We start from the raw sequence: 18,735 nt of genomic DNA on the forward strand, positions 1-18,735 counted from the left end.
CTTGCAACTTGCAGGACTTAAGGGATCTGCTGATAATGTCTTGGTGCCAAATACCACAGGGCACATACGGAGGTCTTGTGGAGTCGATGCATCAGAGCTGTTTTGGCAGTAGGAGGAGGACCTGCATGATATTAGGCAGATAGTTTTACTGTTGTGGCTGATCAGTATATGTAGGATGTACATGCTGTAACACCTAAAAGTTGAAAATTAAGACACAAAAAAAGCCCTTTTCTTAATTTTGATGTTCTTGATGCTTGGCCGATAAGTTCCAAATTTGCTATCCTTATGAACACGAATGGATCTTTAAAATTATTTCATTAAATAAATGAAATTATTTAATTTAGTTCCAAAATAGTGTTTTACTTTGTGAGGAATTTGAACGCTTCCAAATGACCAAATTTGTCTGAAATTAGATTTTTGAAACAAAACGAAGTGCACGTGTCAAATTTTATGACTGTCAGTTGCCTTATTAACTGGGCTGAAGCATCTACTTTAAAAGGTTGTATTGCCAGCTACTGAGGACGTTTGCTGATTTTCTGTCTCCGCTTGCAAAGTCAGGTTTTTTTTTTATCTCTAGCAGCTCATCTATCATCCTGTAATTTATTGATTTCTTGATCTCTGTGGATGTGTTTCAAGAGCCTTCAGGACAGTATTTCTTATCATATGACAAGTGTTTTTCTTATTTTACAATAAAAAAAAAAAAAACGCTCAGCAATTATTCACTTCTACTTCATTGCATCAGCTTGTATTCACACTTACCTCTTTAAGCCTGTACACATGCTTAACGGGACACTGAGCACCAACTTAAAATGGAAGGGCATTTGATTTTTGGCATCAACTCTGCTGTGTTTTCTCCCTGTTCAAATGTCTTTAGTTTTGCTTGAACAAAGAAAATGCTTTCTGCAACACTGTACCTTTAACCATGCTCCCACTTTTCACAAAGCAACTTCTTTACTTGGTGTATTCCGAGTACATGCTCAGCTCAGCCAATGAGATCAGTTTGAGTTGAGCTGCTGAGTTTACTCTGCCCCCACAGCCAATCACAGCCCATTTTTATTATCTGTATAGAATGTCACCCCTGTGCTAAGGGCAAAGAGCACTAATAACTGAGAGCACAGTTATTGGCTATGGGAAAGGGAAAACTGAGGGACAAGTAAATTGAATATGCTTTTTAGTGGGCAGAATGGGAGGCTGATATTTACAGGGAGAAAGGGCCCAATACAGAGGGGGACGTAGGAGAAAAAAAGAATTTAAATGTAACAAACAAATAAAGTGGGGGAGGAAATAAATTGAGGGAGGATCTTATATTTCTTTGCGGCCTGAAAAACCTTATGGCAACTGCTACTATGGAATACGCAATTGGTTATCTGTGAAGAAAATTTGCTTTTTAAACCCATTTTTTTAAGCCAACACAATATATAATAACGGTAGAGCGAAAACAAAGAAAAAAAGGAAATTTATTTTTTACATTGATTAAAAAAGACAAACAAGGAAAGAACAATGGACAGATAAACTCTCATTAGTTACACTCATGCAGCTCTCTGCTTGCCCCAAACAAACAAATAACAATAATATAATAGAAGATTTTGTGAAAAACACTGATATTCGATCATTATAATGACTGGGCAATCTACTGGACTCTTCAGCTTTTAAGAAATGAAGGAATCCATTGCAAGAATAGAATCTTATATAACCAGAAAAAAAAAATGTATATTGTGAGGGAAACTGTTAAATACACATTATGAACCTTTGTATAAAACACTGTATATATTTTCCTTTTTTTTTAAATTAACCTTTTCAGCACCAATGACCAGAATTGGAGAACAACACTTCCTATTATAGAGTCCAGCAGGGTTATTATGGATCAGAATAAGTGCCTCCTAAATTGCAGGTCTCTGGCAATAGCGAGGTTAATGAAAAAAAGTGGAGGGGTAAAAATATATTAATGTTTCTCTGAATGATTTTTACATGAATATAAGTTAATATTTACAAGTCAGACTCAAAAAGAAGATATAAAGGAAACTTTAGTGCAAAAGGAGAGACAAGGCAGAGTGTGTGTTCAATAAATGCACAGGAAGGGGCATCTCTGTAAGTGTAACTACACAAGGCCAGGGGCATTTGTGATATAGTTTGGTGATAGCGTAACACTAACTTTGACGAAGCCTCAGAATAGCACAAACCAGGGGCAGTGCCAGTCCTGCCCTAGTATGTAAATACTCAGCCAAACCTGATATGTATACACAGAACAGGTACATTAGAAGCTCCGCACACACTTACACATAATGATTTAGACATGGTACAGCATGGGTAGTGCCAGTGTCAACCATATATAGTTTCTTAGAGACCATGAAAAGTATTAACGATACAGATCTATGCAGCAACAATACCAGTAGCCTCCCTCTCACAATTGACATGCACTACTAATATCCTGGTATAAATGCCAAGGTGTAGCTTTATGCTCACACATCTGCTACTAACCTATGCCATGTTACGCACAAGCAACAGTAGTGCCATCATCTACGTCGGGAACCACTTAGCGCAGCTGCGGCAACCACCCTTATACATACAAGTCTGTTGCCAGCTCTTTCCCCAATTAGATACCCTGCTATTGCTTAGAAAACTAAAACTGAGTGATGAAACATTTCCCTGTGTGAGCAGAAAAGGGCAGAGCACAGGGACAGACATCTTTTCTGCATAGATTGTTAGTGGCACAATGGGGCAGATTGAATGTTTATGATGGGAACACCTCTTGTCCTTAAGGCTGTTAATATGTTCAGCAACACCCTATGTCAGTGGATGAAATCAAAAGCTTCCTAAGCACCCCGTCAAGCCAGCAAACAGGATGTTGGTAGACGTTGGATCGCTTATGCCCGCAGGATGTGATACAGAAATATTTAGGCTGCTAGCAAAGAAAACAGGGCCCACAGGGGATATTATTACAAAGTCCTGCAAAAAACCCAGTGCCACCCCTAGTGTCCTGGGATCACGTACACATAAATCCTGTGTAGTCAATGTGGAGGGGCACAACTTTAACATTACGGAGTACATCCCTTGCTCTTAAAACTAGTCCATTACATCATGGGAAAATTATACTGGAGGCAACAAAAGCCTGATTTCCCTGGTAGTCATACAGTCTCTTTTATAGAAAACCAAGGATAAAAAAAAAATCAAATGTAAAATGGTTTAGGGCTGGGGGTCAGGGCAAATTAACAGTTAACACTACTTTCCTGTTAGTGATAATAGGTTTTATATAATGCACCCATGCTTTGCCCAAATGTTTGCTAAGTAAAAAGGCGACAAAAGTCCCTTTATAATTCCAATAAGAACATATCCCCTCACTGGGGAAAATACTGATTCCCAAAAGAAGCAATTTAAATCATTTAGAGATTCCCATGCCATCTTTGTCCTTTTGTGTTCCAGTGACAACAATGTCAATATTGATGAACCTTGTGTCCATCTAGTGGACAATTTGTGATACTGCAGTTTATGTAACGCAAGGTTGGTGGAGACCAAATGCCCCATCTGGTAGTGCAGCTGGTACAAGATTTTCAGTAGGTGCAAAAAGAGAGAAAATAACTGGCTCATCTTCCATGCCGTTTGAATGTCACACTGTCTTTGCTGTGAGCCACGGTATCACCAGCATGAGGCTATGGTTGTTAAAGTGTATGTGTCCCACTTGAACCTTGCAGGGTGGGTGAGGGAAGCATTTGGGCTCCCAGCACGTATTAGAGAGGCTAGGACACAGAAGTGTTGATAAGGGGATGAGGGGAGGGGATTGGCAGTGTCCTATGCCAGGGAATAGATGGCATTAACTGGCGAGGTGGCTTCTGAACTCTCATTTCCTTCTGTCTCATCTTTGTCTTTTTTCACAGTGTACTGCCCTATAAAAGAGCCATCTTCATTAAATTGCCCTTCTCCCCCCTCCCCATAATCCACAAGGCTGTCATCACTCTCTTGCTGTTTTATAGTTCCGTCCAGGGAGGTCTGGCTACCCTGAAGAGGCTTGTTATCTTCATCACTAGATGGGGGAGAAACAAAAAGTCAATTATGTAACAGGATAGTGAATGCAGGGAAATATCTTCTGTTAGAGATTAAAGATGTGTGGATTAGATGTGAGGCCAGTTAAATGGGCATTGATTTCCCACACTGTGGTATGAACCATTACTGAGTTAAGATGCTTTAAAAAGTGTTCCACATTATGATGTATGTATTTTATGTCTCCCAACAGTAGATACCTGTATAGTTTTGTTTTATTTATTTTCCCCTCTACATTTTCCCCTCTGTGTCTCTTACATTTGAAAAATAATAAAGCGTTCAAATGTTTAAAAAAAAAAAAAAACACTCTGGATAAATACAATAACAGGTATTTTCACTGAAATGTGAATTTTGAGAAAGGTATCAGGACAAAATAGCTGAACTGAAACACAGTAGACTCTCTCCAATTTACATGCTTGTGGCTTGAAACTACACTATTACTGACGAGGCACATGGTAGTGAATAATCAATTCTGAACTTGTTTTAGGATTATCTACATGAATCAGACATTGCTGCAGATAGTGTCGCACTCCATCCATATCAAAGCGATGCTGTCAATAGGTAATATATTTACGGACCGCAGAGTGTCATTTACCAGGAGAGTGTTAGACTAAATACACCCATCTGGCTGGCACTGTACATATTGGTGAACAACACTTCCCAAAAATCCCAGGGAATGTGGTTCACCAGCACCTATAGCATCAAGGCCAGCCATTTGTGGAATGGAGGCTTGCATTTAATGTCGGGGTGGCAGCTATAAAAACCTCAATACAGAAGAGTTGCGTGTGGTCCACTGTGTGGATTGAGTATATTTTACTAAAATACAAGTTATCTGAAGAGAACGAATATACTTTTTGGACTGTTGAAACCGCAATAATTAAAGTGAAAGCCTTCCTTTTAATTGTAACTGAAATGCAGGGTATCACAGCACACCGATCTATGCAGTCACTAGTCTGCAGTGCATTTGTCAGCTGCGCATCTGCAGAGCAGCCTTGTATCTGCAAGCACACTTTACAGCTGAGCTATTTATATCTATACCCAGGCTAAATTTAAAGTGGAAATCATCTGGATAGTCGTCCCTAGCCTTCATGTAAATTCTAATTGTGTAGTTGCAAAAGCAGAACTGTAAAGCTAGACAGGGGCAATGTGCCAGACAGTTTCAGATGAAATAATCATGAGTATTGCCACCTGCCTAAAACCTCCGGGGAGGTAAGATTATTGATGCATTAGTGAGAAGAATGGTAATGGGTTAGTTTTTTTTTTTTAATCCACACTTCCTTAATGCCCCAAACCTGAAAAATCAGTTGGATTTATTATGGCTTTATTATTTTGAAAGCGTTAGTTGCAGTTGAAGCAGCAGAAATCCCTTAGGAGATAAAATATGTCTTCCTACCTTCCAAAAAACCTTTGTGGGACAGGCAAACAGATGAGAGGTATACGGAGAGTGTGGCGTAGAGACAGGGAACGGAAAGAGGTAGACAGGGGGCACATGAGAAGAGGGGAGAGAGAAGCAGACTGTGATAACGGAAAGCCACGATCTTTCGCAATGACATGGCAACACAAATCTAGAACCAATCTACCCAAGGGCATAGTTGGCAATATCTGGGGGCTAGAGAAAAGATAAAATTCTATCTCTTTGTATTCTTTATAAGCACTATCTGTCTACCATATGTAGGCATAAGGCCTTTTGTAGACAAACATAAAGCTAGCACACCTGGCTGTAACTTAAGAGCTCGCAACCCAACCACCACCACCACAATGCTGATGTCTATAAATTTCCTTTAGGAATTATTAATGCTGTATGTAACTCATCCACTCTCCAATGTATTAACTTTCTCTGACATCCACATCGCAAAGGGTGTAATTTGTCTCTCTCTCTCTCTCTCTCTCTCTTTATTTTATTTTTTAACAGTGAGTGAGATATAACACTCAGGTTGTTCTGTTGACCAAAACATAAGGCTATGCTGTGTACAGCTGAAGTGGTTCATACAGTGTTTACCCCAAGATTTAATGCTTAAGTGTTTCGTGGGTTATAGGGAGGTGACTGTCACACAAAAAGCACAGAGGGTGACACGTAGGCAGTGACGTGCCTCACCTGCGCTCCTTCCTGGGTAGCGAAAAGGAGATAAAGGCACAGACGTTACATGCACAGGCCGGTCTCAGAGCGCTGCGGGGGACTGTCCTGTATGTCACGCTGGAACCCCACATGCGGGGCTCTGAATAGGTACGACATTAAGATGCTAAGTGTCACCTATGCATTGTGTTGCACTTTCAACATATTTTTGTATGTGACAGAGGTACCAAATAGGCAAACATAATAAACCATGTGTAACCTTTTGTGCCCAAGACTCTTACATTACACAAAATAATTATGATTAACCTTGGCAGTCCAAGACTGGCTGAGAATCATGGGAAATGTAGTTCAGAAATGTCTGAGGATGCGGTGGTTAGTCATCACCTCTTCAACCTCTCATGGATGTGCAACAAGCAAACAAGTTTGTGCACTAATAGTGAACTGCACTTAACTGACCAGCATAATGCAATACGTAGGCCACAAAAGTCACGCTGGATAACTAAAACAACTAAAGAATCGTTCCAACTTGGTCTTACATGTTACAATCCCCTTAACATAAAATAAATCCTTCCTGGTAATTGCGTTTACATTATATTAACTAAACCCAATTCACTGCTTAGTGGAAAATAACAAAAACAAAGTCTGCTTTATTCACTATGGACATTAATGAAAATGTCCATTTATCCTAATAGGTATGTAATGTAAACTAAATATATTCTTACATTTCAGGTGTACATTAGTGTTCTATATGTGCATTTGGATATGTTCTTGTGTCCAGTAAATACATTTGTATTCATGTATTTGAGGTAGGGGTCACAGGTGGACCCCTATCACCATAATTCCTGACCCTCATTTTGTGATATCCTTACCTGTAATCAAATGACCCATCTTCATCTTTTTGATCTTCAGGACCCAGTGCAACTTCCTTCTTCTCTCGCACTAAAAGGAACAAAGCAATGATAAATGACCAAGTGATACAAATAAAGTGTTTCAAGATGTTCTGAAGAGCTTTCCCAACAGCAGTCCAACTCTTGTTTTTTTCCTATATAAATAAGTTATTTCTAATAATAAATACATGCACCTCACCCTCACTACATAGATATTACTCATATTACAGGGATATAAGCTGTGTGTGTCATAAAATATTACTTACTGCTATATATAAAAGCTGATCACTAAAGCAGTGTGTTAGAAATACTCCAGGCTATACTGATTCACACGACCCCTCCAATAGTAAGATTAAGTATTTTTATCTTTAGTCCAGTGTAGTGTCTGTCTCGTTGTGGAAGTCACACCGCCAACTGATGATTTCAGCCAATCCAACACTTTGCCATAGAGAGGCCAAAAACGCTTGAGCGGAAATCTCCTTGCTGCACCAATCAGCATCTCCTTATCGAGAAACATTACAGCAATGCATCTCTGTGGGAAGCATATAGCATCTTCACACAGAGTGTGACGATACAGAATGTCGATCCTGCAAATATTGCAGGACAGTAACAGGAAGTCCCTTTAGTGTCCCTTTAAGTGGCCATAGAAACAAATGTAAACACTGCCTTTTCAAAAAAGGGGAAGTGTTTACAAATGAGAGTACACGGACAGCCTCCTTACACCTAAACCACTACATTAAACTGTGGTGACGCTGATTCCAAGTGTGCCCTATAATATATGTCATGTTACATTCAGAATTTATTACGTACAGAAAAAAATCCTGCCTACGCCCTACAGTAAGGAAACAGATAGTGCAACAAATGCTAATGCCGGTCATTGATTATGGGGATGTCATATATGCACCTGTATCGCAAACCCGCCTAATAAACTTAATACGTTATATAATTTATTCTGCCGCTTTGTACTAGAATGTAATTACTATACCCACCACTGTGACATGTTAAAAGAGCTAAACTGGTTATCGCTGGAATCCTGGCGCACTGTTTATCTTTCCAGCCTTGTGCATAAGAGCATTTCTGGGAAGCTCCCACCCTACCTGAGTAGAATGCTCTCCCCAGCTGTTCCGACCTCCTATAACCTCCAATCCAGTACTAGCACGATATTTAGCATAATGCAATACAAAAATAAAGTGGCTCAATCCTCAATTTCCTACAGAGCAGCGCATTTATGGAATAACCTCAGGGACACAGTCAAATCTTCATTCAATCTAAAATCTTTTAAGAGATCTATGGCAATATACCTCAGGACATAATGCACCTGTCAAGGTTGAATATATTTATTACCTGTTATGTATTAAATTTGTATATGTGTGTATGTATGTATATATATATATATTGTTTTATATATATTTTGTTTGTATATTGCAGGGCTTGACAAATTTGTTTTGAATCTAGGAGCCAGCTAAAAAAGTTAGGAGCCAGTCATTTTTAACGAGAAAATGCAATTCTTAAAGGGACACTATAGTGACCAGAAACACTACAGCTTGATGTAGTTGTTCTGGTGTCTATAGCTTGTCCGCAGGCGTTTCAGTGTAAACACTGCCTTTTCTGTGAAAAGGCAGAGTTTACATTGCTGCTTAGTAACACCTCTAATGAAAGTCACTCAGAAGGCCACTAGAGAGTCCTGGGTCACTGCTGCACCACGTGCAGCTCCCAGGTTCATTGTCTCCAAGCTCTGCATGGAGGTGCTGCATGTTCCACAAAGAGATTCATGAATTCAATGCATCTCTATGAGGAGATGCGGATTTGCACATTTGTTGCGCATGCACAAAATCCTCCCAATGCCTTCCTAAGGGAAAGCATTGGCATAGCTGAGCTCATAAAGATAATCTCAGCCATGGCGAAACTGGCACGGCGTGGAAAAATGGGAAAAAAGTGAGTAAAAACACCTTCGTCATGCGATCGGAGGGAGCAGGTACCTAAACGCGCGCACACACACTGAAAGGCGCAGACACTGTGACAGGCTCTCACACACGCTGACAACAGGCTTGCACGCACACACTTTGACAGGCTCACACACACTCACTCTTGACAAGCTCTCACACACACACACACACATACTCTGACAGGCTCGCTCTCACACACACACACACAAACACACTCACACTGACAAGCTCACACACACTCTTATGCTGAAAAAAAGGCTCACATGCACACACCCTGACAGACTCGCACACCCAAACTGACAGGCGCTCACACACTCTCTTGACAGGCTCTTGCTCTCGCGCACACACTCTGACAGGCTCTCACACACGCACACTTTGGACAGGCTCTCACACATGCACTCTGACAGGCTCACACAGACACACTCTGACAGGCTCACACAGACACACTCTGACAGGCTTGCTTACGCTCACAAACACACACACTCTGAAAGACTCACACACACTGACAGGCTTGCTCACAAACACACACACACACTGACAGGTGCCTGGGATTTGTTGAGCCCTGGTATATTGTATTTTTTTGTAATATTGTACCGTTTTATGGACCCAGGACATACTTGAAAACGAGAGAATCTCAATGTATCCATACTGGTAAAATATTTTATAAATAAATAAATTACGTCTGCTGGGATGTGAATATGGAGTAGGTTTATAATTACCACCTCTGCCATTTTATGTTGGAAAACCAATTGCCCAAAAATTACCTGGATATTTGCCTCCTCTGCTCCTCTTGATAAAGCACACAATCAGCAGGATAAGTACTAGCAGAGCAACTGCACACATCAGCCCGATAAACCAGCCTTGGGTTGCGATATCCACCTGATTTTTCGTGTACGCTGTCAGGTTGGAACACACCAATTATAGAATATTAATAAGGTATATGAACATAAGTAAAGGAATACATTTATTGAATCAAAACAAGGAGCTTAACATTACTTAAGCATGGGAAACTTGCGCAAATACACAGATAACAGTTTGTATTTCATATGATAACAACAGCAATATGGAGGTATGTTCACAGAAGAGAGAAGTGTGTCTGACCTACAGAGTTGCAAAAATGGTATAATGGCAGTGACAATCCTATACGAAAAACAGAAAATACAATATAAAAATGGTATTGAACAGACACCCCTGTAACAATATGTATAAGAGTGCTAGCAGGAGTTTCATCAGATAAAACAGGAGATAATGTTCTGCAGCATAGATTATTTTGTTCCTGACACTTGAACATCTTCAAAATAAAGAAGTTCAATGTAGCTTTGAGTTGGGCCATTTAACCAAATGATATTTTGGATACACAAACCAAGACACTATCTGCTTTTTTCAACTGGTGGCCCAGTTCCGTATATTCTGTCTATACAAGCCAAAAAAGTCAACACCACCAGCTCAGGGCTCATATTTCCCATGTCGAAAACCAGACAACACGTATTATTAACAAATTACAGATACTTTGTTAAGATGTTACAAAAATGTTACCAGATTTACAGACATTTCTAAGGTTTTAAGAAAGTCATACCAATGATCAAAAATGAACTTTGCTGCATGTGACTTTACTTATGTTTACCTACAACATCCATTATATTGGTCAAGTATGCATTAGGCAAAAAGGGATGGACAATGGAAGAAGCAACTAAGCCAGCCTTGTGCAAATATATGTTCTCTGGTGTCATTTGGGGAAAAGATTGGACAGTCTACGTGTGCATATGTATATAAACACATATACACACACTCACAACATATCATTTTTTTTTACCCGAGAGATTACACATTGATAACGGAAAGTTCTCCAACAAACTGGCCAAAGTGAGTATTTCTTACAAAAAAACCAAACATTTTATAAGGTTTTGTTTTGATACAAAACCATGCTTTTGAGCACATTTAACATGATGAAAAAGAAAAAAAACAACAAACATTGATTATTAAATCTGTACAATTTCTCATGAAATCTTTCTCTTCCATAAACATGGATCTGGGTGTTCAGCGAGCGTAGATTTTGTACCTTCTCTGTCACTGAACGAAGAGGAGGCCCCTCACCTGAGCTGGTCTCGAACGTCAAGAAAGCACTTTTGACTGAGGGATGTTCCCGGGAGTAAACCCGTAACTTGTAGGTCATACCGGGGACCAAGTCAGACAGCTGGATGGAGGGGGGGTGAGCCTTAACGGGAACTCTTGTCTCTATTTCATTACCTGACAGGAGAGATCTGAGGGTGAACGCCAGCCCATATGTGAAAAGATGGATAGGGATGCCAGAGCAACATGCAAATGGACTGCAGAACCATGGCTCTAGACACATGCCATCTTAATTAGTGGGCATGACCATACAAACATACCAGGACTGCACCTTTTAACTTTTAAGCATTTAACAAAAGCTCCATGCAATCAACCTAGTCACACACCATAACCATAGCATGTAAGTAACACACTTTAACCAAACCTTCTGGAATAAAAGGGAATCATGACATGTCACACGTGTCACACGTGTCATGTGTCCTTAAGGGGTTACAGGACCACTCTTGGCAACATAGCAACCTACAATGAATTTGTTATGGGGTGAGTAAGTCCTGAGCACCATCTCACCTTAAGGGGATAAATCGCAAACAAATGAACCCCAAACTTTGGAAAACAGCACCTGATCAGCAATGCTTCTCCACTTTATTTGAAACCTCAAATCAGGAAGCCCGGAGCGGGTGACGCACATAGGCTGAGAGTTTCAGCTGATACAAACCTTTTTAACTCACTTTTCTGGATAGAGATCTACTGACACTGAAACCTCAGAGTATTTTAGAGGAAGTGGAGAGGGAGTGCCATCATGTGCTGCTTTCCAGAGTTTTGGGTTAAACCATTAATTATCACATTAACTCCTCAAAGTAAGAGAGTGCCCGGGAGCTCCTCACACCAAAACAACTTCATTGCAATAAAGTTGTTATGGTGCCCAGGTTGTCTTTTTATTGCCGGATACACTTTTTGATTGGTAGCTTTGCATGTAGACTCTAATAAAAGCTGCTGTTTAGTAAAGTATGAATAACTAAGTATAGAGAACTGGTAGACTTAAACTATAATACTTCAAACATTCAGTCAATACTTCAAGAGCTCAGATGTCCATATAATAATGCCAGCATATACAATTATCATACAGCTTTACCTTGAGTATACTTGGTGGCTTATGGAGTTATACAATTTACAATCAAAAAGTGTATGTGTTATTTGACGGTATGTGCACACATACATTACAGACGGCCTCTTAAGGACACTTTGGATTGTTGTTTAAACAACCAAAAGTACTAGTTTTATCTTGCTTTCCAAAGTCTTCCATGTTACCTCCGCTAAACTGATAAGCAAAGCAAAGAGGCAATCACAGGTAAGACACATTACCTAGTATTATTTGCTGCATACAATCTAAACATGCCACATACATGACACTGGCACACAGGCAGAGGGGTTGGCAACCTTCAGCACTCCAGATGTTGTGGTCTACAGCGAATCTGATGTTTTGCCAGAATTTTGGCTGGTAGAGCATTCTGGAAAATGTAGTCCATAACATGTGGAGTGCCGAAGGTTGCCAGCCGCGGATGTAAAGTCCATGGAATGTACAGCCATTCGTCCACACACAGGGATTCCCTTAATATTCCTACTGTTCAAACAATACACCTTGGCTCTCTCACAACAAAAACACATGAGCTCTAGGGGGTACACAATGGCCAATTTGTTATGACCCAATTCTTTATAAAATGTGCATAAAACAAACGGCAGACATACTACAAGGCTACAGGCACACACAACACACCTTGATATTTTTGTAATATATCTTTTTTGTATCAATTATCAAAGCACACTTTCTATAAGCACGTGGCTTGACATCTATAACAGAAATAGGAGCTTAAGCTGGATAGTGTTAGGTCCACAGCACAGTCCATATTTAAATTACATATAAAGTTTCCAAGCATTTTTCTACTGAAACCCTTTTTCTCCACTTCTTATAGCAAAACAATCTCTGCCGTGCGCTGTGTGAATGGACACATGCAACCTCTCCCTTTCATGTTAGACCTGAATCTGGTATGCAAGATGCTGGCATAGAAACACACCAGTTCATAGCAAGGATGGGTGCTTCTGGAATCACAAGCAATGCATGTGTAATACGATCATATTATGTATTATACCAACGGCCAGACCTTCTTTTTTACTACATGACTTAATAAAAGTATAGAATTACAGCAATGAATGTCTGTCCGTAAGAGGACCATCCATTAAACGGAAGGTCATATAGCCCAAAATATAACACACAATAAAACAAACACATAACCATACCTGGGAACATACAAAAAAAAACAAAAACTGAAAACGCCAAAATTGTTCTCACGTTACTCCAACTTATAGATAAAATGACTTATGTTTTAGTCCAAATTCTTGGGTAAGTCTTAACAGAACTCTTCCACAGGGAGTGGAAGAAAAGACTCAGGATTGGGTGACCATGGTGGCACTGAGATGAATTATACTGATGGTGCCTACGGGGCGCTTTTAATTAAAGTACAGCTCTGGATGTTTCTGGATTCGTCTTCACTGGTGATAACAGAGAAATGTTTTAGGGAAAGCTAATTTTTCAGGAAGGGCTAGTATAAGTTTGTCTTTTTAAAAGGCATTACAAAAATACCATCAAACAATAATGTTTATAAGGCAAACAAAAACATTAAAACAGCGATTCTGTTTACCTTAATCTCAAAGTGGATAACTAACATATAAAGCAATGCTAGATTCTGTTTTCTAATATTCCTGCTTGTCAAGCTAGTCAGACATGACTGATGACCTTATGCATGGATGTCGATTTTTCACTTACTAAGGACAACCTTGACCCAATCACTGCATAGTCGGTTTGAAGCATTTTCTCGCTGTCTGACCTCTAGAACATTGGAATTTAAACAGAATTTGCTTCTTAATATTCTTATGCGTTCCCAGGTATGTATATGCCACTCACATGATAAAAATTGTACTACATGTTTTCCCCCAAAAGAAGCTGAGATGTACAATAGGCACTGCAGGAGTTGGACTTGTAACTTGAAAACATATTTATAGGTGAATTATATTCCCATAATCTGTTAACAGAGGAAAATCAAAAACTATTCCTACAATCATTCATATTTAAACAACGGCTGTCATGCAAGATGTTTTTAATGAGGTTAAAATTATAGATACAACACATCTTGAAAGACTTTTCTATGAGAAAAAAACAAAACAGGGCAAAACGTAGATAAAGTCTGTCTGTCAAGTGAAGATTATTGTTTTCCAATTAGAGCCTCTTCCTTAATTTACAATACAATGTTGTAAACAGAAAACAAATCTGTAATTACTGTGAGTGATCAGACAAATATTCCAAACATATTGTTTGACAGGTAGAACCCGCTCCTGTAGTGCCTTACTGGTTTTTGGATAATATCCAGCATTGCATGGCAGAGGGTAGTAGCTGGCAGGCTGTGGATGAGGTCAACAGCTATGGCTACAATCACCCCCACATGCAGAAGTGATGCTTACTGTCAATATACTCAACCATAAACTCAGACCCCGGCTCTAAGTTATGCATCCAGGATATGTTTGCCCAGTGGCTGTTGGGCAGAGCCGTGACATTCCACACAGCATGTCCAGGGGTAGCTGAAGAGGTGATTTATAACATGTTAGAACATCAACTATTGTACAAACCAAGCATATATACATTGAAACAGAGTTCTAGGTGGCCATAGGCCAGACGGGTTGTCCAGATATACAAGGTGTTTTGCTTCACTGCATGTTATCTAGGGCTATCGTAAAACACTGGCAAGGCTATGTGACTGATGTATTACTGCCCACTCTTTACATCATGATAAACTGATGTAGATAATAAAACAAAAATTTTAGTAGAATGAAAAAGGTATTTTTTTTTTCTGATTCATTCACATAAAGTTGACGACATTTTAAAGATCCAAAGAGAAGGGATGGTCAACCTTTAATTGTGCCTTGGCCATTTGTAATTTAGTGCTCTTGGGGAAGATCCCACTCACATTGTTTAATCTGTCAAAGCTTTTTTATTTTACCTAATAAACTATATCAATTATAAAACAATACTTCCTAATGTACCGCAGATTACTGTGCAGATGATGAGGCCTCAGAAGAGTGATTGAGTGCTAATGCAATGCAAAAATGCTTATACACAAGCTACTAATGAAAGCATTCACTACACATTTCAAACATCTTGCACAATATGTAATATGTGTACCATATATGTGATATGGTAGAAGCAGCATTTTGGAGCTCTTGCAATCTATTATTAAGGTGTAACAATGGCTGCATATCATGTGCGGGGTTAACTTTATCCATCCCTTACCTTGCTCTAATACTTCCTCTGCCAGTGGGAATTTACTGCAGCCTGGTTAGAATTGCACGTATATCGAGCTTATTGTATACTGGAAAGGGTTTCATGTCACAGGCATCATTGTATTGGACATTTAATAATGTAGATTTACATTGACATTGTTGGGTGTATTGTATGTTGCATGGATGTCATGCATGTGCTGCATGTTACATGGATCTCATGGGATTGCTGTATATTATATGGATGACATGTAGATGCTATATATCACACGGTTACCATATGGGAGCTGTGCTGTGATAACCATGTCATATTAGAGCTTCATGCATGCAATTGGGTTGAAGTTATGTGACAGGTGTGTCATTAGGACGCTATAAGTCCTGTGAAGCCGTAGCCTACCCTTGGTGTAAGCGATACACATGTCATATGGGTGCTGTATATCATGGGGTTCATACATGGATGCTGTATGTGAAATTAATGCTATATTTGACAATGGGTTATTGATGAGTATCACTGGTGGATGCTGAATGTGGACAGGTTGACAGATGGGTTCTGTATGTGATATGAGTGTAGTGTGAATGACTGTCAGGTGTAGTTGGCATACTATATACCAAGTGATGCACCAGCTGACTGATTTAGCAAGGCACTAACATTTTAGGATTGGCTTTGTTTTGTCTATTGCCTTATAATGATGGGGTTTATTTTTGCACTGTATATCCAAAATACCACTTTTGTCTGATATTGTTTAACTATATATGATATATATACTCTTTACAAAAGCTGATGAGAAGCACTGCGGATTGTTGAAATGGGCACATAGCCACTGGATAATAATAACAAATGAAGAATGGAGCTATATAATTATCTGTTCAATGTTGTGGTAAGCATTAAACAAATAGTTTTTGTAAAACATTGAATACCTAATTCATGAATACTAGTCACCATCGTCAGCGTGCTGTCAATACCAGTGGTGGTAAGGACGGTTGTCGGGGTGATCATAGTTGTAGGGGGGACGGTGGTAGTGGCAACAGTAGTAGTTGGGGGGGTAGTTGGAATCTCCGTGGGAGCATCTGTTACAGGTGCAGGAGAAGTGGGAGCAACTGGGAGAGAAAGTTGAAAACAAACTGAAAATAGAGTAGAGGTGACACAGAGGAATCCAGTAGTGCAGAGACACACAAATCTTCTTAAATTACAAGAGGATTAGAGTACATCCCATTATTAACATGTATCAAATATGATTACCTGTACATATTGCATTGGATCATGTGTGCCACCAAGGGCAGTTTAAAATCTGAATAAGGAGCGCCCACGAAATATGCATACTTCAGGGCTAGATCATAGCAAGCTCTGATAGGTCTAGGTGCCACAGATATGATGTCTTACCTTTATGATCTGCATGTAATATTGGAAATGACTAGTTTACATGTTACATAGATATTGCCGCTTCTATGTAAATATGAATCTTCAATGCTATATATATATATGTATACATCATATAGGTTGCTATAGGTCACGTATACATAGTAATTTCCATGTATTTATTCAAAATAAAAAAGAAGAAGAACAGGTCCGCTCATTGGGAATGCAAATAAAACATAGGAGCAAACACATACATGGTAAAAAAGCAAAACACGATTATGTTTTTTCATAACCTGCTAGCCTATCTGAACCCATACCCTCATCCCACGCCAAACCACCAGCGAAACTTTATGCAAAAACTTCAATGCCCCCAGCTCATGCACCTTACTACTTCACAGTAACTAGCCCAACTTGCTTTATCCTTGACAAGCAGTCCGATACTATACAATCAGAGACCCACATTCTAAGGCAGTGATTCCCATGCTTACAAACATGCAGAAGCACAGACCAATATGCTGATATCTATCAATCAGGTCAAACCTCGTACTGAAACGCACAAGACATTCACATATACATATTCGATAAGAAGATAGTAGTGGTTAACAGGAAGATGTATTAGCAGACCTTAAGAATGCATGCGTTTAGTGGATAATACCTCCAGTGAGTTTAAGAAACATAGGGCTGGTAGAAACTACATAAACAAGGTCAAAAAACCTGTCAAGATCAAAATTGCAGTAATAGGAATGCACTTAAGAGCTAACAAAAAGGCAATGAACTCTCCATGATCTGAGGTTTAACTCGTCTCAGGATTTAGCACCAGTGAGGAAAACCCGAGGGAGCATATCCTTAGAGGGCAACGGAGACTTAACTACAGGTACTGTGGGCAGCATGGATCAGAATGCTGGCAGTGTTAGGAGGCATGGACACAAGGCGAATATCTGGACAAGGAACATAAGGTTTCTGATGAAAATAAATAACTAGACGAGGCCGATCAGGCGATTGGTGAAAATCCCATCTGAAATGTACCTGAATCACGAACAAACCGAAATGCTCAACGGGTGAGTATGTTCATTTTTGTTCGTGATTCTGGATTCTGCCGGTTGCTGGAATAAAAGGGATAGTCGAAAGAAAAAGATGATTGATGATTAAGGGACAGTCACTAAATGTTGATTTTATTCACAGATAAAGTGAGAAGTGAGCAATAGGGAGGAAAGAAGGAGGAGCGGATAAAATAAGTATATAATACATCAATATTGATTTTTTTTTCTTTACTTCTCATCCTGATTTTCCTTTCTACTTGCTTTTTTTTATCACTTAAGGGATCCTATAGTGCCAGGAAAACAAACCCGTTATCCTGGCACTATAGGCTCCTGAAATGCCCCCCTCCCACGGCGCTGTAGAGGTTTCAGTCTCTTACCTGACTTCAGCGCCGATGTCCTTCGACGCTGGGTCAGACTCCGCCCATGCTCCTCCGCCGACGTCAGCCGGCGGGGGAGACCTAATGAGCATACGCGACAATGGCTGCGCGCGCATTAGACCTCCCCACAGGAAACCATTATTCAATGATGGGGAAAATCTGATGGTGGAGGTCCGTGAGGACGGCCAGCGTCAGATAACGGACCAAAGTCGGTTTGGATTCCGGAAGTGCCCCCAGTGGCTGTCTGGTAGACTTAGAGCTCCAATGTAAACATTTCAGTTCTCTGGAACTACAATGTTTAACATTGCAGCACTAAGTGCAAAAGGGTCACATCAACCAGACTACTTAAATTAGCTGAAGTGGTCTGGGTGCCTACAGTGTCCCTTTAATCTATGAATTTAATGGCAGGAAAATGCTCCTATTAGTATATTACAACATTTATACATAATGTTATATTCATATTTTCATCCCTTTTTGGTTCATCTGACTCTGTTTCCAAACCAGTTTTGCGGTGCCGAACCGACATTCGGACAAAATTTGGGTGTCCCCAAACATTTTCTGTTTTTGGGAAAAATCATTCAGTCAAGCAAAATGTTCTCACTGTACACATTACAATTAAAAAC

At 39.7% G+C, this 18,735-nt stretch overlaps 1 protein-coding gene across 8 annotated transcripts in view; it reads right to left on the reverse strand.

Annotated features, from left to right (window-relative positions):
- Positions 1 to 1,437: 1,437 nt before the first annotated feature.
- The window catches only part of NFASC (neurofascin), a 139,016-nt gene continuing 121,718 nt past the window's right edge, over positions 1,438 to 18,735 (reverse strand). For 5 of the 8 annotated variants that reach the window (XM_063452252.1, XM_063452225.1, XM_063452209.1 and 2 more), the window contains 3 exons: positions 9,707 to 9,838; positions 6,979 to 7,048; positions 1,438 to 4,018 (listed from right to left, as the gene is read on the reverse strand). In XM_063452252.1, coding sequence (XP_063308322.1) covers positions 3,787 to 4,018; positions 6,979 to 7,048; positions 9,707 to 9,838 — 434 coding nt within the window. In that variant the 3' untranslated portion in view covers positions 1,438 to 3,786. Of the gene's footprint in view, positions 4,019 to 6,978; positions 7,049 to 9,706; positions 9,839 to 11,036; positions 11,190 to 14,525; positions 14,643 to 16,256; positions 16,437 to 18,735 lie in introns of all 8 variants that reach the window. The other 3 variants (XM_063452242.1, XM_063452188.1, XM_063452180.1) reach the window with 1 other exon arrangement.

Source organism: Pelobates fuscus, chromosome 1 (genome assembly GCF_036172605.1).
Source record: "Pelobates fuscus isolate aPelFus1 chromosome 1, aPelFus1.pri, whole genome shotgun sequence".
In the NCBI taxonomy this organism is placed as follows: domain Eukaryota; kingdom Metazoa; phylum Chordata; class Amphibia; order Anura; family Pelobatidae; genus Pelobates; species Pelobates fuscus.